The sequence below is a fragment of the Oncorhynchus mykiss genome, chromosome 24 (assembly GCF_013265735.2).
Source record: "Oncorhynchus mykiss isolate Arlee chromosome 24, USDA_OmykA_1.1, whole genome shotgun sequence".
Lineage (NCBI taxonomy): Eukaryota > Metazoa > Chordata > Actinopteri > Salmoniformes > Salmonidae > Oncorhynchus > Oncorhynchus mykiss.
Window position 1 is genome coordinate 21,880,711 of NC_048588.1, and position 23,741 is coordinate 21,904,451.

At 42.4% G+C, this 23,741-nt stretch overlaps 2 protein-coding genes across 11 annotated transcripts in view; both read right to left on the reverse strand.

The window, feature by feature from the left end:
• Positions 1-4,788: 4,788 nt before the first annotated feature.
• LOC110504025 (dapper homolog 3-like) lies at positions 4,789-15,525 on the reverse strand. Of its 2 annotated transcripts, none has more exons than XM_021582803.2 (4): positions 15,014-15,525; positions 7,468-7,591; positions 6,973-7,086; positions 4,789-6,777 (listed from the first exon to the last, which is right to left on the reverse strand). In XM_021582803.2, the coding sequence occupies exons 1-4, from the start codon at positions 15,242-15,244 to the stop codon at positions 5,297-5,299; spliced, it is 1,950 nt and encodes a 649-aa protein (XP_021438478.2). In that variant the 5' UTR covers positions 15,245-15,525; the 3' UTR covers positions 4,789-5,296. The 2 variants fall into 2 exon arrangements, with proteins under 2 accessions (XP_021438478.2, XP_021438479.2); XM_021582804.2 differs by lacking the exon at positions 15,014-15,525 and adding an exon at positions 13,705-15,005.
• Positions 15,526-18,910: 3,385 nt separating this feature from the next.
• The window catches only part of LOC110504027 (protein Aster-B), an 87,876-nt gene continuing 83,045 nt past the window's right edge, over positions 18,911-23,741 (reverse strand). For all 9 annotated transcript variants that reach the window (XM_036961102.1, XM_021582815.2, XM_036961099.1 and 6 more), the window contains one exon: positions 18,911-23,157. In XM_036961102.1, the coding sequence (XP_036816997.1) occupies positions 23,068-23,157 (90 nt within the window). In that variant the 3' untranslated portion in view covers positions 18,911-23,067. The remainder of the gene's footprint in view (positions 23,158-23,741) is intronic.

A 23,741-nucleotide genomic window follows, 5' to 3' on the forward strand; every position in this document is an offset into this window, starting at 1 on the left:
CTAGCTTCTGAGCCTGAGTAGCAGGCAGTTGACTTTTTTTTTTGTGCACACTTTTCATCCGGACGTGAAAATAGTGCCCCCTTGCCTTAATTAAGATATGATTGACGGTAGGTTGTATAAAGACTGTTGTCTCCTGTTTCGCGATACAAATCTTTACTATGGACTACTGAGGTACTCTGTATGTGAATCTCTGTCTGCAATTGCATTGTATTACTAAAGAGTTTTATACCAAGTTTCCTGTGTCTGTGTCATCTATCTGGAAGACTGTTGAAGGAAATCACCCCATGCAAAGGACCACCCAACAAGATCTTAGTTTTGATTTTAGTTCATTGTCATAGATATGTCATTTTGACAAATATGTCATGTTTCAGCCCTTAGATAATAACAACTCTTAATGAGCACACCACAACATGAATTGTGTCCCCCAAAAATATAAGCAATAAAATAAATAATACTGATCTTGTAAATAAATGTATTTGTGTTGAAATAAACGTTTGCATGAAATCAAGTTGCTCTTTAAAATGCCTTTTTGGTGTCTTACTATCCCCACATCCAAGTCTTCTTCCTCTCCACCCCTACTGTGTTAAACTCTCTTTCAGATATCATCTGTGGTAATGACTAGGGTGGCTGGAGTCTTTGGCAATTTTTACGGCCTTCCTCTGACACCGCCTGTATAGAGGTCCTGAATGGCAGGAAGCTTGGCCCCAGTGATGTACTGGGCCTTCCACACTACCCTCTGTAGGCAGAGCAGTTGCCATACCAGGAGGTGATGCAACCAGATGCTCTCGATGGTGCAGCTGTATAACTTTTTGAGGATCAGAGGACCCATGCCAAGTCTTTTCAGTCTCCTGAGGGGGAATAGGCATTGTCATGCTCTCTTCACGACTGTCTTGGTGTGTTTGGACCATTATAGTTTGTTGGTGACAACAAGGAAGCTCTCAACCTGCTCTACTACAGCCCCATTGATGAGAATGGGGGCGTACTTGGCCCTCCTTTTCCTGTAGTCCATGATCATTTCCTTTGACTTGATTATGTTGAGGGAGAGGTTGTTGTCCTGGCACCACACTGCCAGGTCTCTGACCTCCCTATAGGCTGTCTCATCGTTGTAGATGATCAGGCCTACCACCGTTGTGTCGTAGGCAAAAACGTAATGATGGTGTTGGAGTCGTGCTTGGCCACGCAGTCATGGGTGAACAGGGAGTACTGGAGGGGACTAAGCATGCACCCCTGAGGGGCCCCTGTGTTGAGGATAAGAGTGGCAGATGTGTTGTTAACTACCCTTACCACCTGGGTGCGGCCCGTCAGAAAGTCCAGGATCCTGTTGCAGAGGCAGGTGTTTAGTCCCAGGGTCCATAGCTTATTGATGAGCTTTGAGGGCACAATGGTGTTGAATGCTGAGATGTAGTCAATTAACAGCCTTCTCACATAGGTGTTCCTTTTGTCCAGGTGGGAAAGGGCCGTGTGGAGTGCAATAGAGATTGTGTCATCTGTGGATCTGTTGGGGCGGTATGCAAATTGGAGTGGGTTATTTAAGCAGGTTACCTTGGTGTTCTTAAGCATATGGATTATGATGGTCTGCTTGAAACATGTAGGTATTACAGACTATGCCAAGGACAGGTTGAAAATGTCAATGAAGATACCCATGTGAGAGACGCAGACTCGGTCTCAACCTTTAAGTCTTTACTGAAGACTCATCTCTTCTAGTCTAAAGAAGGCCAGTTGTTTTGCTTCTTTAATCAGGACAACAGTTTTCAGCTGTGCTAGCAGAATTGCAAAAGGGTTTTCTAATGATCAATTAGCTAATCCAAGTCTATCATTTTAAAAGACTAATACAACATGCCATTGGAACACAGGAGTAATAGTTGCTGATAATGGGCCTATGTAGATATTCCATTAACAATCAGCCGTTTCCAGCTACAATAGTCATTTACAACATTAACAATGTCTACACTGTATTTCTGATCAATTTATGTTATTTTAATGGAAAGAAAATGTGTTTTTCTTTCAAAAACAAGGGCATTTCTAAGAGACCCGTAACTTTTGAATGGTAGTGTACATTTGTCTTCTAATGCCTGTTAAGGGGGAAGTAATCTAAAAGTAACTGCATGTAATCAGATTACGTTACTGATTACAATTTTGGATAGATAACTAGTAACTAACGGATTACATTTAGAAAGTAAGCTACCCAACCCTGTCACAGATACACAGCATTCCAGTTCTAGCACAGGAATGGCCTGGTGTTTTTCAGTGACCTTTTTGTTAATAACACGTGTCTCATTTGAAACTCTGAGTGTTGACCATAATATTCCCAATACACACTTTAGGTATTTCTAAAATCGTGACTTACCTAAAAAAATATTCCCCTTCATTTCCGCTCCTGCCTTTTAAAGTGTCTGGTTGAGAGGTGCTTAGACCTTAACCCCTATCTGAAGAGCACAATATCCAGGTTATACAACATGATACAGAACATTAACCTGCCTTCCTGGGTTACCCGATGACATTATGGCAACGTAGTATAGAGCGATTTCACATCTCATCATTTTGCTAAGGCACGGTCTCATTCAGTTCAAAGTCATACACCGTCTCCATTACTCAAATTACAGACTGTTAAAAATATATCCAAATGCCGACCTAAAGTTTTGGAGATCCTATCAGAGTTCAGCAACTGTGGGGCATATGTTTTGGTCATGCCAATCTCTGAGGTGGTATTGAGACCCCATATTGGATGTATTTTCATATCTATGTAACATCTGTTGACCCCAATCCGTTTACTGCTATTTTTGGTATACCACCTTTGGATTGTACTGTTACCACACACCAGATGAATGCAGTAGCATTTGCTTCACTTCTAGCTTGCTGTCTTACCCTCTTTTAATTGGCGGTCGGCAAGACTTCCTTCTCTTACGTAGTGCGTTATGGATGTGATGTCATCTCTGCCACTTGAAACGGTTAGATACATTTTGTGCAGGGGTCCTGAGAGAAGTTTGTCCTGACTTGGTCCCCTTTCAGTGAACATGTAGAGAGCCTATTTTTCATATAGTTTAGCTCTCACATTTCAGTATAGGCAGTCAGGTCCTGTGTAAGTGGCTGCGATTTGTTAATAGGAATCCACTGTTACTGTCATACCTGTTTTATCTTTGTTATATTTACTATTCTGTTCTCTGTTGCCTTGTTGTTGTCTCCAGCCACTGTAAAGACTGGATTCTCCTGGTCCTGGGGGCCCAGAGGGTGCAAGTCTTTGTACTTGCCCAAGTGATGGAACACTTGATTCAATTTACCAACTCATTACCAAACTTGTGACTGGAGTCGAGCGAGTTGAATGTGGGGGCGGGGATGTGTGCCCCCTCGTTTCCCCGGGGCCAGGACTGGGTGACGCTGTCGTGGGCCAGATGGTGTTTGAGCTGCTAGTGGAGAATGGCTGTCATTTTTTCAGTATAGGCAGTTATGTCAGAGGCTACAGTGTGCAGATAGGATTCCACTGTTATTGTGACACCCATTGTATTTTATTTTCTCTTTTGTGTTATTTAATGTTTTGTATTATTATATAGTTTTTTTGTAAAATGCCTTGGTGGTTGCGATAAAGGACTGGGGATGTTGTATTGATGTCAATGTCTCCATGTTCTCACATTTGAAAATAAATATGTGATATAGATATAAAAACAAAATATATGTGATTTGAATTGTGCATTTGAATTTGATTTGTTGTGCAACAGAACTATCTCTGTAATACGTTTCCAGCAGCAATCGCACTTGGCAATTAGATTTGGCTTTATCTGTATTTAAAGGCTGTTTTCGATCAGATCCGCTTTAGCTGACATCCACATAGAGGTTGTTGTTTTTGCGGTGTCTGAGGTGGAACTGTGTTAGAGCTGTTAAATCCACAAGTGGCTCCTGACATTATTCCTAAAGCAGATATTCTCTTTCACATATCATCTGTGGTAATCAACAGTGTCCCTTTCTCAATAAACCACCCCTGCATTCCCTCAATTTTTTATTTCACAGGTGTCACTTAGCAATCATTTCAAACACTTTATTTGCATAGTTCATATGTAGATGCTTTAGACTAACTATCTACTAACCTCATCCTTGACTTAAAGTTAACCCTTGGCCTAACCTTAACCTAACCCTTATTCTAAATCTAACCCTAACCGTAAGCTTAGCAGGCATTTGCTTATCAATAGATAGTTTGTTGATAGCATGATAATCTGTAGAGCATCTACAGGCACAATCTATCCAAATAAAGTGTGACTAAATTGTTTATCATTCACAATCTCTGTGCTCTGTGCTTGCCTAAAGATGAGGGGGTTCAACCTTGGGACATAGTTATTTTTAAGTTAAAAGGGTAAGGCCCAGGTTAGGGTTAGTATTTTCTACCATACTCTCATTAATGCACGAAGTGATGGAATAATGTCATTACATTTCAGAATGAACAACTTTTTCATAACTTGGTCTGTGAAAATATGCGGAAGCAGATGTTTGGAGAAAGATGAAGCAATTATTGCTGTAAGTTTAAGGCAGGTTTACTGATACACCCCAGGGGGACGACATTGATGTACACTTTCTGTTATACAATGTTGCACACGGAAAGCAATTTAGGCTGCCAGAGAGGCTATGACTACACAGGCAGCTCAATTCTGATCTTTTTTTCACTAATTGGTCTTTTGACCAATCAGATCAGCTCTGAAAAATATCTGATTTGAAAAGAACTATTTATGTGTGAGAAATATCCAGTAGGCAAACATGAGGTTCCAGGTTGAATACTAGAAAGTGTCAAATGAAACACATGGCTTAAGAGACCACAAAACTTTAATTTACAAACTACATTCATACAAACAAGGCCACAGGTAGGTATTTACAGAAGTGTGTGTGTGTGTGTGTGTGTATGTGTGTGTGTGTTGACCCCTCACTGCAGTCACCCCCTACATGGCCAGTGCTACAGACATTGGCTTCAGGTCAAGGCTGCAAGGTGGTGCAGCTAAGAGAAGAGAGGTAGCAGTTCACGTTCAGGTGTCAATATGTGACATGGCAGTGTAACCATCAGAGGAGGACTTCATTAGACAAGTTGATGGTTAATGCACATTCTGATGATGATGAAATGTGGTTTAGCTAGATGATATCGTCATGCTGATCTTAGGCCAGTTACAGACATCATAGTTTTTCCCAAAGGTAAAGTAGCTGATTTGTTTTTTTATGACAGTGCTGCATGAACCAGCAGAGGTAGACAGAGGGTGTAAACTGTAGGTTATGTAGGATTAAAATGTGCAGGATATGGGCAGTAGAAGCAGTGACATATGTCTCAGACTGTGGTCATGACTTTGAGAGAGCCGGCGCGGAATCGCAGAATCTTCTTCTTCAGGGCGTGAGAGGCTTTGATTTTGACAAAGGTTTTGGGCTGTGAGGAGGCCTCTGGGGAGGCCTTAGGGGAGGAAGAAGCGGAGGGGGCCAGGCGAGGGGGCAGCTGCTGGGGCCATACCAGCCCCCCCTCATCAGAATCACTGGAGAGAGAGCTGGAGGCAGGGGAGTACACCTCACTCATGCTGGACTCTGACTCCCCAGGGGCGGCCCGCACATAGCCCTCCTCTCCCCAACACAGAGGTGCTCTCTCTGGGTATTCTGAGAGGCAAGGCTGGGCATGGACCTGGGAGTGGTGGTTGGGGTTGGGATGAGAGCAGGCCTGGGTGTGGCGGGCCCTACGAGGTGGGCGTCTGTGGGTCTGCTCACCCTGGGTCTCCCCTTCCTCCTGACTGAGCTCCAGGGTGGAGCACCAGCGTCGCCCCCCAGCATTGTTCTTATGCTGGGGGCCTGCATATGGGACCTGGCCCCTCTGGTGCTGGGGGTGCTCGGCTGTGCTGTACCTGCGCTTAGGGAGAGCCCTCTTCCCCATCAGACTGTTCTCAGACTGGGAGCGGCATGTCTTGTGGCCAGGCTTTTTGGAGCTCTGTCTCTCCTCATGGCTTTTCTTCCCCATGGCCCTGGGCTTTGAGCTGCTCTGGTCTGGGGACACAAAGGTTTGGCTGGGTTTGGAGGGCTCTAGAAGATAGTGTGAGGGGGAGCGTTCTGGAGGAAAGTGTGAGGGGGAGCGTACAGGGGTGTGGCAGGCCTGCCCAGGGATGTACTGGGCACTGACCAAGTGGTTATATGAAGCCGGGGAGTGGGGCAGCGGGTAGTGCTTGGGGGAATCAGGCGCACTACTAAAACAAGGGTCCAGAGCTCCACAAACGGGGTCCAGAAAGGGTGGATGGCCCCCGGCCAGGGAGTGGGGTCTGAAGTGGGGGTAGGGTAAAGACCGATAACAATCCTTCTCCATGGATGGGGCCTCTCCCCCCCATTCCTCCCTTTCTAGCGAGTCACACCACCAGGCCTGGCACTCAAGGTCAGGGTAGAGGTCCTGTGGGTCAGAGATGCAGTGCTCGGAGGTGTGAAGAGTAGGTTTCCTTCGCAGGCTGCTCTGCCTGTTTATGCTGGAGGAGTAGGGGGTGGAGGGGTCAGGCCCCAGGCTGGTACGAGGCATGCAGGGCCGGGGTGAGAGCGCGTAGCGATGGATGAGACCCAGGATGTAGCCTTTAACCCTCATGGCCTGCTGGAAATCCTCCTGGGTGGCCTGGTCCTCATCCTCCCAACCCTGGGCACAGTGTAGGTCCCACTGCCAGGGCTCCTCGGCCGTACCCTCCTCAGCGATTCCCTCAAGGTGTGGATAGGGGGCGGAGAAGGAGAGGGGAACAGTAGCATGAGGGGCTGGCTCCATCAGACTCTCACCTGTCAGCTGGAGGGCATAGCCTGTAGACAGAGAGCACAGAGAGAAGTCAATTGATCAATTGACTGGTTTGTTTTACTACTGATACGAGCACTTAATGCAACTAAAATAATGATGCAATAAAGTAAAGACAGTCCATGGTATTGTTGCTATGATACCATGAACCCTATTGTGGTTGAAAGAGAGCTGTTGAAAGTGGAGAGTGGAACTGAACTCACCCAGAGACTTCGGCCTCTCTGTGCTGCTGAAGCCCCAGCCAGGGTGGGGCTCTAGGAAGTCAGAGTGACAGGAATGCCCCCTTGGAGACTGGCTCTCACTCGACTCATAGAGCCCTGGGAAACACAGATGATGTCACTCATTAGACCTCTATCAGGCTTTCTCAAACCATATGCTGACAAAACTCATTTCCAATTTTATGTCCCTTTGACAAACCACAGAACAACTAACAGTAGCAAGAAGGGCATGAAAACAACCTTTGTCAAAACTAATGAAATGTTAGTCATTATATATGTACTTCAGTGAAATATAGGGCCACAATTCATGTAAAAAAGTACACAGAAAATATACAGAACATGGGTCAAACATGCAAAAAATAAGTTTAATTAAAAAGTGTCTACATTAAGAAAAATATAACTACACAATGCCCCTCTGATGTGGATCAGGGGTTAAAGTTCAGAGGTCAGAGAATTGAAAGGTGGTAGCATGAGGAGTACCTGAGCTGGGCCGACTGTCCCCTTGGGTCCCCTCATAGGTGACATCATCTGTGTCCACTCTCAGCTCGCCCACCTGCTGTTCCAGTGCCAGCATCAGCCCCCAGGGGGAGCTCTGGAGCGCACTCTGAGACAGATCAATACACAAGCATGATATACATACAGTACCAGTCAAAAGTTTGGACACACCTACTCATTCAAGGTTTTTCTTTATTTTTACTATTTTCTACATTGTAGAATAATAGCGAAGACATCAAAACTATGAAATAACACATATGGAATCATGTACTAAACAAAAAAGTGTTAAACAAATCAAAATAGCGGTAGAGATACTCTTAATGATTTGCCATGAAAAGCCAACTGACATTTACTCCTGAGGTGCTGACTTGCTGCACCCTCGACAACTAATGTGATTATTATTATTTGACCATGTTGGTCATTTATGAACATTTGAACATCTTGGCCATGTTCTGTTATAATCTCCACCCGGCACAGCCAGAAGAGGACTGGCCACCCCTCATAGCCTGGTTCCTCTCTAGGTTTCTTCCTAGGTATTGGCCTTTCTAGGGAGTTTTTCCTAGCCACCGTGCTTCTACACCTGCATTGCTTGCTGTTTGGGGTTTTAGGCTGGGTTTCTGTACAGCACTTTGAGATATCAGCTGATGTAAAAAGGGCTATATAAATAAATTTGATAATTAGGGCCGATTTCAAGTTTTCATAACAATCGGAAATCTGTATTTTTGGACAACGATTGGGCCAATTTATCATTATTTTTTTTTTTTTACACCATTATTGAATCTTTATTTAACTAGGCAAGTCAGTTAAGAACACAATCTTATTTTCAATGACTGCCTAGGAATGGTGGGTTAACTGCCTTGTTCAGGGTCAGAACAACAGATTTTTACCTTGTCAGCTCAGGGATTCAATCTTGCAACCTTACAGTTAACAAGTCCAACGCTCTAACCACCTGCCTCACGAGCATCCTGCCTGTTACGCGAATGCAGTAAGCCAAGGTAAGTTGCTAGCTAGAATTAAACTTATCTTATAAAAAACAATCAATCAATCATAAATCACTAGTTAACTACACATGGTTGATGATATTACTAGTTTATCTAGCGTGTCCTGCGTTGCATATTATCGATACGGTGCGTATTCGCGAAAAAGGACTGTCGTTGTTCCAATGTGTACTTAACCATAAACATCAATGCCTTTCTTAAAATCAATACACAGAAGTATATATTTTTAAACCTGCATATTTAGCTAAAAGAAATCCAGGTTAGCAGGCAATATTAACCAGGTGAAATTGTGTCACTTCTCTTGCGTTCATCGCACGCAGAGTCAGGGTATATGCAACAGTTTGGGCCGCCTAATTTGCCTACATTTTATGTAGTTATGACATAAAATTGAAGGTTGTGTAATGTAACAGGAATATTTAGACTTATGGATGCCACCCGTTAGATAAAATACGGAACGGTTCCGTATTTCACTGAAAGAATAAACGTCTTCTTTTCGAGATGATAGTATCCGGATTCGACCATATTAATGACCTAAGGCTCGTATTTCTGTGTGTTATTATGTTATAATTAAGTCTATGATTTGATAGAGCAGTCTGACTGAGCGATGGTAGGCACCAGCAGGCTCGTAAGCATTAATTCAAGCAGCACTTTAGTGCGTTTTGCCAGCAGCTCTTCACAATGCTTCAAGCATTGAGCTGTTTATGACTTCAAGCCTATCAACTCCCGAGATTAGGCTGGTGTAACCGATGTGAAATGGCTAGCTAGTTAGCGGGGTGCGCGCTAATAGTGTTTCAAACGTCACTCGCTCTGATACTTGGAGTGGTGGTTCCCCTGCTCTGCATGGGTAACGCTGCTTCGAGGGTGGCAGTTGTCGATGTGTTCCTGGGGTGAGGAGAGGGACGGAAGCTATACTGTTACACTGGCAATACTAAAGTGCCTATAAGAACATCCAATAGTCAAAGGTATATGAAATACAAATGGTATAGAGAGTAGAGGTCGACCGATTAATCGGAATGGCCGATTAATTAGGGCTGATTTCAAGTTTTCATAAGAATCGGAAATCTGTATTTTTGGGTGCCGATTTCCGATTCTTTTGTAAAAAAAAAATGTATTTAAATGTTTGTATACCTTTTTTTAAACTAGGCAAGTCAGTTAAGAACACATTCTTATTTTAAATGACTGCCTAGGAACTGTGGGTTAACTGCCTTGTTCAGGGGCAGAGCTACAGATTTTCACCTTGTCAGCTCAGGGGTTTCAATCTTGCAACTGCACAGTTAACTAGTCCAACGCTCTAACCATTGCACTCCACGAGTAGCCTGCCTGTTACGCGAATGCAGTAGAAGGCAAGGAAAATTGCTAGCTAGCATTAAACTTATCTTATAAAAACAATCAATCATAATCACTAGTAATCCAGTTTAGCAGGCAATATTAACCAGGTGGAAATGTGTAATTTCATTGCACGCAGAGTCAGGGTATATGCAACAGTTTGGGCTGCCTGGCTAATTGCGAACTAATTTGCCAGAATTTTACGTAATTATGAAGGTTGTGCAATGTAACAAGAATATTTAGAGTTAGGGATGCCACCCGTTAGATAAAATACCGAACGGTTCCGTATTTCACTGAAATAATAAATGTTTTGTTTTCGAAATGATAGTTTCTGGATTCGATCATATTAATGACCAAAGGGGAGGACAGAAGCTATACTGTTACACTGGCAATACTATAGTGCCTATAAGAACATCCAATAGTCAAAGATATATGAAATACAAATGGTATAGAGAGAAATAGTCCTAAAAATACTATATTAACTACAACCTAAAACCTCTTACCTTGGAATATTGAAGTCTCATGTTAAAAGGAACCACCAACTTTCATATGTTCTCATGTTCTGAGCAAGGAACTTAAACGTTATCTTTTTTACATGGCACATATTACTTTCTTCTCCAACACTTTGTTTTTGCATTATTTAAACCAAATTGAACATGTTTCATTATTTATTTGAGGCTACATTTATTTTATTGATGTATTATATTAGGTTAAAATAAGTGTACATTCAGTATTGTTGTAATTGTCATTATCACAAATAGAAACTTTTTTTTTTTTTTTTTTTTAAATCGGCCGATTAATCGGCATCGGCTTTTTTTGGTCCTCCAATAATCAGTATCGGTATCGGCATTGAAAAATCATAATCGGTCGACCTCTAGTTGAGATGTTATTTTTGTGGATGCACTCACAGCCAACACACACTAGCTACGCATGGTGTCCCCAGCACACACACACACTTCAATTTGCCTTAAATGACTGTTGCTACATTATGTCATTTTAACAGATATCAGCAAAATGCTGTGACCTCCTCTACATTACAGAGTCTTGGGGATGGAGAGGCTGTTAGACAACTGACAGGAATTGCTCTGTGTGTGTGTGTGTGTGTGTGTGTGTGTGTGTGTGTGTGTGTGTGTGTGTGTGTGTGTGTGTGTGTGTGTGTGTGTGTGTGTGTGTGTGTGTGTGTGTGTGTGTGTGCAAGGGGATTATTTAAAAAAGGATGTAGCTGTACACTGCTGGAATGCAAAGGACCAAGGTTTTAGCAGCAAGCTGACTCTATCAGTGTGGAAGGGAGGGAAAATTCTTCCTTGAATTAAATGAGAGTATGTAGAGCGTGCAAAGACAGATTAATGAAAAATTCAGTCTGTCATTTTGTCATAATAAGGAGCCAAGCTTTACCTGAGCCAAACCAGCATCATACCAATGCAAGCTAACATAATGAGCTAGACAGTATAAAAACACTCCATATACTGTAGATCCCAACTTTCCTATTCGGATGCTGAGTCAAAAAACAACAAGCAGCAGCATATCTGGTCATGAGGTTGGCTGCTGTTTTGGTCACTCAGCAGCGCTGGAATCATTTCTGGGATTCTGGGTCATTTTTCTCAGGTAGACAAGAGTAGATCAGTGTGATAGAAGCGCTGTGTTTGCGAAGAGACAAAATACCCAAGCCAGGCTGTGTCTACCCAAGCATCCATTATGCAATGAAACCTATTGGTGATATGCTTTCTGTCACTAAACTAATATCAAACATGAAACCATTGTATTATGGTGGTTACTAATAGGTGAGTGGAAGAGATCTCCAGGTTTTATAGCTACCTGAGTGCGAGCAAAATAAATAATACAAGGAAAGAAGGAGGAAGAGAGTGTATTGGAAATCAACATATCCATGACACACTTTCACCAAATTGATCATTAGGCCTAGGTCCTCCGGCAAGCTCACATGGATCTAGAACTAGCAGACACTGTGACAATTAGGCTGGCTAATTAAAACATAATGACACAGAACGCAAACAAAGCTTTGAGGACACACACACAGGACACATACACAAACATAGCTGACTTCCAGAGTGTGTAGCTCTGTAGGGGTCTCTGGCGGCTCCCTTTCATGACGATACTTTTGATTCTGCTGCATTATTAATTGACGCCTCTTGATCTCATAACGCACACTGCCTGGTGTCATTACTATTTGACTGCATCCTGTGCTCTCTCCGGTGGAGAGAGGGATGGAAGGGGAGCAGTCAGGCAGCTTCGTGGCAGCACACAGACATGCAAGCACACACACACCATGTTTACATAACAGGCGTGAATGGGGCATGCAGGCTGCACATGCCAGCCTCTGTGGTCTGCCTCCACAGCAAGGACAACAGGCTCTGAATGGACTCTATCCAGCTTGACTTCAGTCAGTCAGTGCTCAGGTGACACAGCTGCTCAGAGCCTCCAGCTCAGGGGGAAGCTAGGTTAAAGAAGACATTACGGGACACAGCCCGAGCCCAGGCAGCTCTCACCTACCCATTTCATCAGTCACTCAAATCGCCGAACCCAGGCAGATCTCACCTACCCATATCATCAGTCACTCAAATCCCCGGACCCAGGCAGCTCTCACCTACCTATATCATCAGTCACTCAAATCCCTGGACCCAGGCAGTTCTCACCTACCCATATCATCAGTCACTCAAATCCCCGGACCCAGGCAGTTCTCACCTACCCATATCATCAGTCACTCAAATCCCTAGACCCAGGCAGCTCTCACCCACCCATATCATCAGTCACTCAAATCCCCGGACCCAGGCAGCTCTCACCCATGTATATCATCAGTCACTCAAATCCCCGAGCCCAGGCAGCTCTCACCCACCCAGACATCAGTCACTCAAAGCCCCAGGACCAGGCAGCTCTCACCCATCTATATCATCAGTCACTCAAAGCCCCGGGGCCAGGCAGCTCTCACCCATCTATATCATCAGTCACTCAATGCTCCGGGCCCAGGCAGCTCTCACCCACCCAGACATCAGTCATTCAAAGTCCCCGGCCCAGGCAGCTCTCACCCACCCAGACATCAGTCATTCAAAGCCCCCCCCCCGGGCCCAGGCAGCTCTCACCCACGCAGACATCAGTCACTCACCGCTGAGAAGGGAACTCACACTAATGATGTGGCACTCACAGTAATGATGTGGCACTCACACTAATGATGTGGCACTCTATGGAAGACATGGGCACACAGCGTCTTAGACATGCCCAAATCACCACACACTGAGGCCAAGCATATAGATCAATAGAGACACAGATGTATGCGCTCGCACACACACAAGTCTATCGACACACACGCACACACGGGCTTGCTAATGCTTGCACTCTCCAAACACACACAGCATGGTGGCTCAGAGTGGGGTCAATGTCTTGTGCTTTACCAGCTGCTGTCTGGCATGGCATGGCTATCAGCAACTACACACTGGGCCTCTGGGCCTATAGACAGGACAGGAGGCCCTGGGGCAAAAGCAAAGGCCAAGGAAACTGTCCCAAACATTCCCAGGAGAGGGCAACATGGGTCAGTAGCTTATGTGTGAATCTGCCTTAAAAACACCACACAACATAGACTCTCTACATGCAAAATGAGATTGGGTCCAGTGGGAAACACATGGAGAAGTGATGTTTGAAGGGCTCAATAGACATTCTTGTTACACAATTCTCCAACCAATAATCTCCAAGGAATTTTCTGCAAAATGATTTGCATGCTTGGAAAGACAATTAAGTTAATATCTGTCAGTATCTATCGATCCAAATTTACAGATCCCTCAAATGGACCGACCGGAATGACTTAATGAAACGTGCACAACAAATTGCGAGAACTTGTGCGGCATTTAGGGGGAGTCAATCGTCGCACAGTGTAAAAAATAGTATTCACCATCACCGTCGAAGCGGAGCCAGTTTGCTCTGCGTTGACATCTTATTGGGTGATGTGTTCCAGTTGTGCATTCAAAGCGGCGGCCGAGGTGCATGATTCGCCTGTCGGCACACCGAGTCCCTCGTGTGCATTAGTATTCCTCTCCATATGCGCCTATTGTTTGGGCCGCGGCGGAGGAGAGGAACGCGGGGGGAAGCTGGGAGGAGAGGGAGGCGGCTGCTTTAATTTCTTTCACCCTCTTTTATAGGAGCGTTCTATTGAGAACAGTGGGCCGTGTGCGAGTCGATGGTGTAGTATAGTCTAAAGGCTACTAGCCTGTATATCTTTCTTTTTTTAAAGATAGAGGGCTGAAAATTGGGCGTAAGGAGATAACTGTTACATCCCATTCATTCAAAAGAAAAACATGTATTGTTTGAATATATATTTTATTTTTTACAAAAGCCCATTTTCTCTATAATAGGCTAATGTTAAGCATGCGTAATAGTTGCCATCACGGATAGCTAACGCTCTTTTTATTATTATTTGGGATGACATCGGTTGGATGGTCGGATTCTCCGTACGGGAGGTGATTTGAGTGGTGGGACACGCATCACGCCCACCTCTGGCAGCATAGTACATCCCTGCCTATAAACTAACGTTAGTTCCCACAAGGACAACGAAAATCTCCACAGTCTAAAGAAACGTGCCTCATAACTTATATCTAAATCACGTCATATATGATACTATACTATCAGATGAAAATGTATTTAATACAAATATAACTATTCACATGTCCTATCAGCTCCCGTTATGAACTCATTTGAAAAATAAAAGTCAACGAATGAATATGTATAAACACTTGCTAAGTAAAATACAACATAAATGTAGGACCATGCAGGGAACATGCAGGGAACAATGGGTCATTAAACAGTGGACTCCAAAAGACGGGTGCTCCACCCCCCATTCCGTTTCCCCAAGGCATATATTTGCAGCCGAAGGATGGAAACGATTAGATCCTTTCAGATGGGGATACTATTAATCAAGTTAAGTAACTTTTCTTGCAGATAAGTTTCGTCGCTGGACAAAAGGCGCACACCACCAATGCATTGTCCACTAACGGGGGAAAATAAATCGTATTTTATATAGGCTACGTAGCCTATCCCTCTATAGAGCCTAGGGGTAAACTGGGGGTTAATCGCGGTGGCGACCGACCACCCTGGTCGAGTAGCCATTCTGTGCACTACAACAATGTTCCTACGAGGTGAATTAGCCTATATCACATAAAAAGGCAACAATGTCCAAACTACCTCCACCTCTTTTAACGTCTTACCAGATGACGTCTCAATGTCAAGTTCTCTTGCCCCCAACTTCTGAAACCCGATAGCTCGTTCCTTGTGTAATTTTCGGGCATGGGCTCCCCCAGGGCCAGAGCACCGAGGACCAGGCACTCCTGCCTCTGCTTGCGGATCTCCAGCTCACAAAGTCCGGTCAGACTGGCCTCCATACGCTCCTTATTCCGACTGCGCTCCGTAGTCATTGGGAAAGAAAAGGCACCGTACATGGTTCCAAAACCTTTTCCAATGGTTTGATAGAAACACCTGAATTACTTGCAATATTTATTTTTACAAAATATTCTTGCTCAAGTCCTTATCTTGTTGTTTTTGACCCCCCCTTGTTGCAACCACTTTTGTTCTTCATCGCACATGTGGATATCCAAGCTGATTTCTTTTCATTTAGGTTAGGCTATAACGCTGGTTGCCTATTTGCAGCATGAGTGCCTGTGGCTGTGCGCTATACATTTTCTATTTCGTAGCTGTCAGACGTAGAATGGTGTGCTCCGCCCTCCTCCACAGTCTATTGGCTCTGATATCACAGTCAGGATTTCATCCACCCCTTGCAATCTAGCCTCAATTGTAATTTGATAAAGAATGCTATGTGTCTTGGTGGGATGGCTATAGCCCATTCCCTATTTTTTATTTCACCTTTATTTAACCAGGTAGGCTAGTTGAGAACAAGTTATAATTTGCAACTGCGACCTGGCCAAGATAAAGCATAGCAGTGTGAACAGACAAAACAGAGTTATTTACTTTTACGCACTATACATCTTCCTCAGCCATGCACACTCGAATACTGTGGGTTGAGGCTGGCCGGATGGTGTTATCCTGTTGATGGCATGCTTCATTGGGACATTTTGAGTGAAATATGACGAGGGTCAAGAGATATGAACTGGCCATTAACCCTTATCATCAATGGTATCGTTAGTCATATCCCAGTAAGCAACATGAAGTAACACATATATTTTAGACATATTTTCCAGGCGTTGCCATCAGGTGCAATTTAGGTGCTGAATGAAAGATGAAAATACATTTTAAAAAACGTCATTTATTTGTGATTGATTCTACGATTAAATTTCAACTGCACATACTGTATATTTTCAATTAAGTAAGCATGATATTACAATAATATTTTTTCAAGCCCATTAATATAAGAAAAGAGGAGCCAACTGATGATTGCAACAGAATATTTATTTTTGCTCCCTTCTGTCACATCCACTTATGTTAGAACTGGCAGCAATTATGTTCAAACCTATAGAATAAACCAATAGACCACTCCAACTAGAATAACATTCTCAGTAAGGTTTACAGAATGTTATTGTGTTGCTATGACTATTATATGTTGTTGTGTATCTATCTATCTACCTTAGTTGAATGCACTGTCTGTAAGTGACTCCGGATAAAAGTAGAGAGAGTACATTAGAGTAAAGTTGGGAAGAATACAGTACCCTATACTTTTCTTTACTGTACTCTACTGTCCCCTAGCTAAAAAACGTTAGCTGACCTCTCCCACACAGCCTAACGCCTCCTCTGCTACCACACAGCCCAACGCTTCATTCTGCCCCCACACAGCCTAAATCCACACATCCTACATCCTCCTTCTGCTCCCACACAGCCTCCTTTTGCTCCCACACTTCCTATGCCTCACAGTCAGTTCTGTGTCTGCGCCTCCTAGAGACTGGGCGAGCACGAGAGTAGCGTCTGCGTCTGGGCGTTATGATGATAGATGATATTTCAAACTATACAGATTGAGCGGTTGAACCCGCGCTATTTACAGCTTTCCGCGTCAGTGACGTACGTCATCACATTCACATGATGCAACAACCAACAAAGCAAATAACTTGTGACGTCATCCCCATGGGACTATAAAAAGGGACTGCACGGGCATCCCTCTGAATTCAGATGATATTTTGAAACGATCATGGATTCAATAGTTTTATACTAAATCAGAAGCATCAACAGTAGCGGCAAAGCTGCCACAGATGTGGTTCTACTGTAGTTCTACTCCCGCGCCATAATGAGAAGTTACACCCTAAAAGTCCCTTCAGTGGTGGCTTCGGCCGGGCAATATTTGTCTGGCAGGCCAGCCTTGACAACAAGAGCTGCGGCAATCACCCATTGAAAATCTGGTGGATTTCTCTATTTAGTTTTTTATTTTATTTTCTTAAAATGTTTATTTCAAAAGTATATTTATTTGAATAAATAAATATATTTTAATATAACTTTCATTATTTATGTCGGATGTCTTTGTATATATTTGGGTAAATATTGTAAAACAAAATGTATTAAAGACATTTTGTATTTAATTATTTCATACATTACTGTGATACAAATTAAATATAACTTCAAATAGATAAAAATTACATACTTAAAATGTGGAGGTTCAAAATACCATGTTTCTCTTAAAATTACCTTGAATTTACCTTGAAAAGGCCTTTATGTAAGACATATTAGCTTGTTCTGTCACACCCTGATCTGTTTCACCTGTCTTTGTGATTGTCTCCACCCCATCCAGGTGTCGCCCATCTTCCCCTGTGTATTTATACCTGTGTTCTCTGTTTGCCTGTTGCCAGTTCGTCTTGTTTGTCAAGCTTACCAAGCCTTTGTCCTGTCAAATACCTGGTTGCCTGTCCTGACCCTGCACCTGCTGCCTGAACACTCTACCTGAGCCTGCCTGCCGTCCTGTACCTTTTCCCCATCTGATTTCCGACCTGCCTGACCCGACCCTGTGCCTGCCTGCCTGCCTTCCTGTACCTTTGCCTCTGTTGCTGTAATAAACATTGTTACTTTGACACGGTCTGAATCTGGGTCTTACCTTACTTATGTTCCAAAATAGCAACACATACACTTTATACATTTTTATCAATATTTCATAGAAATACCCATATACAATTTTGAATGAGAAAAAGTGCAGAAATATATCAGTATCACATTGGTGTGTGTGTGGGTCCAACATGTTCCCGCAACATGTTCCCACAATACACATTTCTGAATGTCAAGAAAGGTCTTTAAGGATAAGGAACTGATTTTGCAAGGAGAACAGTGAAGTCTGAAATCTGATGGTCAAAATATTGACACATTTTGAGAAGGTATGAGTAATGAATTTGTTGTGCGCATGGGGATTTCTGCACAAATTAATTACTGATGTGTTGTTGTAGGATAATGGCTGAAGCAGGAACAACCCACACACTATAGTGCTAAACGTACATTTATTTTACAGGTTACATAGCGTAATATTAGTCTGGTAAATATGTATCCAGTACTACAAGCGTGGGAGGGCATTATTCTAAAAAACACGTAAATCAGTCCCTCATTGACAGCCTACTTAGTATGCGTAGATGAACCATGTCCCCATCTTGTGGCCTAAATAATAATTGCATTAGCATGCCACAGGGGCATGGCTGAGAGTTTCTTGAAATATATTTATAACTAACCACATAGTTGGAATGGCTCCTCTGTGAAGTGAGCATGTGCACAAACCAATTTCGACTGTGCACCGATGTTTAATTAATGGATGAGAACATTATTAGGTGTTGAGAAAAGGTTCTAAACGGATGATTCAGTTTCATATCCCCTGTGACGTGTCTGGGTTTTTGTGTCTGTGGTTTCCTTTTGCAAGGGTGGAGACTTCGTTCTAACTCGTATAAACACAAATTAATCACACAGCTGACCAAATTACGCAAAATATTACTTCTGGGTTAACAGAGATTAAATATAGTATGTCCAGGTGTGCTTGATAAAATTTGTTATTAACCAAGACTGCAAGAACCCCAGAATCTAACTCACCAATGTTCCCCTCTTTGCCTTGCATGTTCAGTTGTTGCTGATGTAGTTCTTGTAGGCTTCATCATGGAGAACATCTTTTTTAAAAGAGGAAACGTCACAATCTTGAATCTTTTTGTTCAATTTTTATTCATACCTCCAATCTCAACTTCACATCTACCAGAAAGCCACTTTATCTTAGTCTCTATTAGGCAAAGTCATTGGCAAGTCAAAACCCACGCACAGCGCAGGTTTGATTCTCTTGTCAGTGTGTGTAGACTGCAGATATACACAACGTATACGTACAGTATACCATATATAAATCTAATTAAGAATCATTTTACAGATCAAAACAGGTCTAAAAAACAAAACATTAGGTTTTTGAACTGAGCTACACCAGTAAGATAATGCCAAGACACACTTGTTAGAAGTGTTCAGTAGTCATTTGTTCAGTAGTCATTTTCAAGGAGGTTGGGACTCCTGTAAGTTAGCCAGAGATTCAGCAAGGCATATTTCAATTAATGTAGTCAGTGAAGCACATAATGTATGCAGTGTTGATGACAACATAATGGCGCTGTCAAGACATCTGGAGCCTTGGTTACAGAGCTTTAGAGCCAGAATAGCAATCATACTTGCTAATGCCAAAATATGTGAGAGCGAGTGCGAAAAACAAAACACTAAAACAAAACAAAAAAAAAGCTAATCAGATCTATAAGGGGTCATGAGTTTTATTTTTTAGGTGATTGCTTGTAATGCTGAATAATATGATTGAATATCCTGTGTTTTCTATGAATATTGTTACACTATGGTATAATAGCTTGTTGCATAAACAAACATCAACCATACCCTTATAACTAGTTCATAAGCACGAGCATAAGATGTTTACTCATATGATACATAACATGCTATAATTCTGCAAAACAGCTAATTCCATACTTATAAACGAGTTGTAATGTTTTGTGGTATTGTCCCGAATTTCAGAATTAGATGACTTTAAGTTTAACATTTGGAATGAGTGACAATTAATACACCTATCTTATGGAGACATTCTAGTTGCTAACATGAGAAACCCAATGGGTATGTTACCGTGCTTCTTTCAGATGATTTGAAATGGTCCATTTCAATTACTGAAATAAATATAGAAATCCAAGCAATTTTATAACTCAAAAAGTCCATACACTTTAAAAATAAACAAAGCATTTCAATCACATTTTTACATATGAAATATAATCACATATTTGAAACATAACCTCCGCACATCTTTCAGTATAATATAGCTTGATTGTGAAAGGGATTTCTATAAAACAGAAATACTTTCCAATCACTGATGTTCAGATCTTAAGATTTCCACAAATGATCAATAATATACCTTGTGATATTAAAAGTCATCATATGACACGCTGCAGGAGAGCCAAGCCTAAAACATGTTCATTCAGTAACCTTGGAAACCCAGAACTAGAATCTAGCCTATAGTCTGTCATGAGAGATCACTCATTCAGTAACTCACCAATGCAACGCCAGCACACATTAAAGCCGGGGAGTCAAACATTTTCAACATACTTTAAAACGACTAAAACCAAATCGAAACTGTGTAGAAATCATATAATGGACTTACATTCATACAGTTTCTTGACTGTGTCCAGCTTGTTATCAATCACCAAAATTAAAGCTAGACAGTCAGAATAGATGATTTTCTTTGTTGCACATTTTGATTGCGAGTAAATACTGTATAACACATTTTCAAAAAGTCACTCGTTCATTGAGGACCGAATGCGGCCCCTGGGGCAAAATCCGTTTGACGCCCCTGCATTAAAAGAGATAGATATCCACTCCTCCACAGTTCACGCACAACCCACTCCTGTCCTGTCTAACCCTGAAATATTTAAGAGAACAGTCACTCACAAAATCATGTAATTACATCATCAAGTGAACAGAAATGTGTTGAAAGGAAATTTCAATCAAAGATACAGAGTAAGCATTCTATTATATTGGATAAACATAATACTTGTTAGAATGCAAAAAGGGCTTCCGTTTCACTATAACATAAGGGCTGCAATACCACGGAATTTCTTTCATTCACTATTTGGAAGGTCTTTAAAGTGCAGTACTGATCCTCTTTTTGGAAGTGATTTTATCACTGAGCTCATGCCGCAGCTAGGGGTTACACTTCAGACATTGCCTACCTGTTAATCCAGCAGGTACATTTACTTGTCTTTCAATAAATCAATGATAAATAGCTAAGTGAAAATGAATGGCATCTTCTGAAGGCTTTTATCTACCCTCTGTTATGGTTCAATTGAATTGTGTACAGATTCCAACCCAAACACTGGACGTGGAGAATGGGGGTGTGTATATGATTTGGAATAAGCAGGGATGCAGGTTGTTGATATGGATAAGCAAAGAGGGTGTGTGTATGTGTGTGGTTGAGTCAAGCCACTTGGCATGGACACAGAGATGTCCATATGGGCTGATTGTAAACTGTTAGCCAGAGAGGCTAATGCAAGGCTGCATCCAAACGCATGGGCATTATAAAAGGCAGTTTGGCTACATGTGCCAGAAATTAAATGTTGAGACACATCCATGTGTGGAATGATAGAAATGTCACACTGTATAAATTAACACATGTGCACACACACACGCACACATAAACATACAGTACACTCAAGCACACATGCATACTAGACATGTCACAGACATATCTGGCATGCTTTTCTGAAGAAAACAGTTTTCTTTATAAATTATTGTACCCAGCTAGAGCTTTGATAACTTTCCTATATACATAAATAAACAATTAATATATGCTATGTATATATCTTGAAATATTCAATATTGAAATATACATATATATTTCAAATATATTTATATAATTTTTTTCATCCTCAAACATTTTTAAGAGATATAGTCACAGTTTAGTAATAAAACACTTACATAAGAACACAGGTCTCCCTAATTGTCTTGCTGCAGTATCCCTTTTTCAAGTATCAATGACTTCTTAGTCTGCGTGCTGTCTTTTCCTACAGAAAAGACTACGGGTCAAGTTGTACTACATTCTCGGGTCTTATGGATCAGTACAAACTCATTTTGATAAATGTGCAACAAATAATGGAACTAATTAACACTGTGCATAAAACAAATCACCAGTAACTGATAAATAAAAGCTCTGTATTGTTGCCGTACTTGGAAAGTAGAAGTGACAGGCTAGCTATCATTCTTAAAAATGGATCAAAATACTGTTCCACAACTGATAAGTTGATAAGTCTGATGGACAATGAACTGCATTACCCAACTAGTACAATAGTGGCAATACCACGTAAAGCTCATTCATAAACCTTCAAGAAGACTCTAAATTCCATAAATTCCTGTTGTTAACAGGAGATCCATTTGCCACCAAGCATGGATGTTTTGACACGCCACATTACATATCCTCTCTATCCCCAACAACATCCTGCAATCTCTTAACGTTTCTCTTTATTGAGTACCTGTGAGAAGGAACCTCCTCCACCTAAGTCAATCATTATGCAAATTCCAACACAACAGCCTCGCTCTAGGTGATTAGGGAAACCAGCCCTGCTGCACTGTTGAGCCCGGGGCAAAAACAAGGCAGTTGAGACATTTCAGTGGAAATGTGCTTGCACATACATATACTCTATAATATATATTTGCTGGTGATCCTGCTACTCTAGAGCATGATCTGTGGCCACGATCAGAGGAGTTCATAAAAGGGACACTGCAGCGCGCACCTGTAGGGGAGGATCGGTATGGAACAGTCAAGGGAGTGTAGAAAGTCTTGAGACTGTAGGTCCCCTTTCCTCATCTATCTCTCCTCTTTTGTTTGTCTTTAGACACTCACAGAGCAGGAATGGAACCACAGACAGACGCTCATTGAGAGGAGTTAAGGTGATGAGTAAAATCACATGCTGAGCTTTTTGTTGTCCTCCATTCCCCATGTGGCAATGGCTGACAGTACGAAGTCCTTCCAACATTAAAAGACAAAGAAAAATAAGAGACAGAAGTGGCGTTAAGGTAAGCGGAGCTGTTGCCTTCCCACGATGCCTCAGTGCTGTGGGAACCCCACTGTTCAATTCCTGTCTGTGATAGGGGCACGTCCTGACCTGCGGGGTCATGACCTCTGAGCTGGAGGACGGCAGCCGGTAGGCGGTCCCTGTCACACTGGGGCCAGCTTGCCTGGCAGTCGGTTGGTCTATTGTCTCTCATTGTTTTGTTTGCATACTTATACACAAACAGTTCCTATATTGCACACCATGCCCTCATGGCCTAAGCTCGTATGTCAGTTGTAACCGCTTCTTTTCTCCTCAGCTTCTGAGCTGTAGTCCCTTAAGCCAATGCCCCTTTGAAGGTTCAGTAGAGAGTCTTTCATCTGTAGAGGAAAACAGAAAACATTAAAACCTTGCAAGTAACTATAATCATAGTTTCTTATGAGAAATATCTTTCACACTTTGAGACCCTGCAGAAAAACCTATAGGATTTGATTCTTAGCCTTGTGTTAATGCTTGTAACTGTATGTCTTCTGTGTTCCCTACCTGGTCTGATAGTACCACTGTTCCCTACCTGGTCTAATAGTACCACTGTTCCCTACCTGGTCTGCTAGTACCACTGCTCCCTACCTGGTCTGATAGTACCACTGTTCCCTACCTGGTCTAATAGTACCACTGTTCCCTACCTGGTCTAATAGTACCACTGTTCCCTACCTGGTCTAATAGTACCACTGTTCCCTACCTGGTCTAATAGTACCACTGTTCCCTACCTGGTCTAATAGTACCACTGTTCCCTACCTGGTCTAATAGTACCACTGCTCCCTACCTGGTCTAATAGTACCACTGTTCCCTACCTGGTCTAATAGTACCACTGTTCCCTACCTGGTCTAATAGTACCACTGTTCCCTACCTGGTCTAATAGTACCACTGCTCCCTACCTGGTCTAACAGTACCACTGTTCCCTACC

Coding starts and splice junctions, on each gene's coding strand:
- LOC110504025 (XM_021582803.2), bottom strand. CDS start 15,244: ATGTACGGTGCCTTTTCTTTCCCAATGACTACGGAGCGCAGTCGGAAT. Junction 7,087..7,467: donor GGACAGTCGGCCCAGCTCAG/GTACTCCTCATG, acceptor TGTGTTTCCCAG/GGCTCTATGAGTCGAGTGAG. Junction 6,778..6,972: donor AGAGAGGCCGAAGTCTCTGG/GTGAGTTCAGTT, acceptor CTCTGTCTACAG/GCTATGCCCTCCAGCTGACA.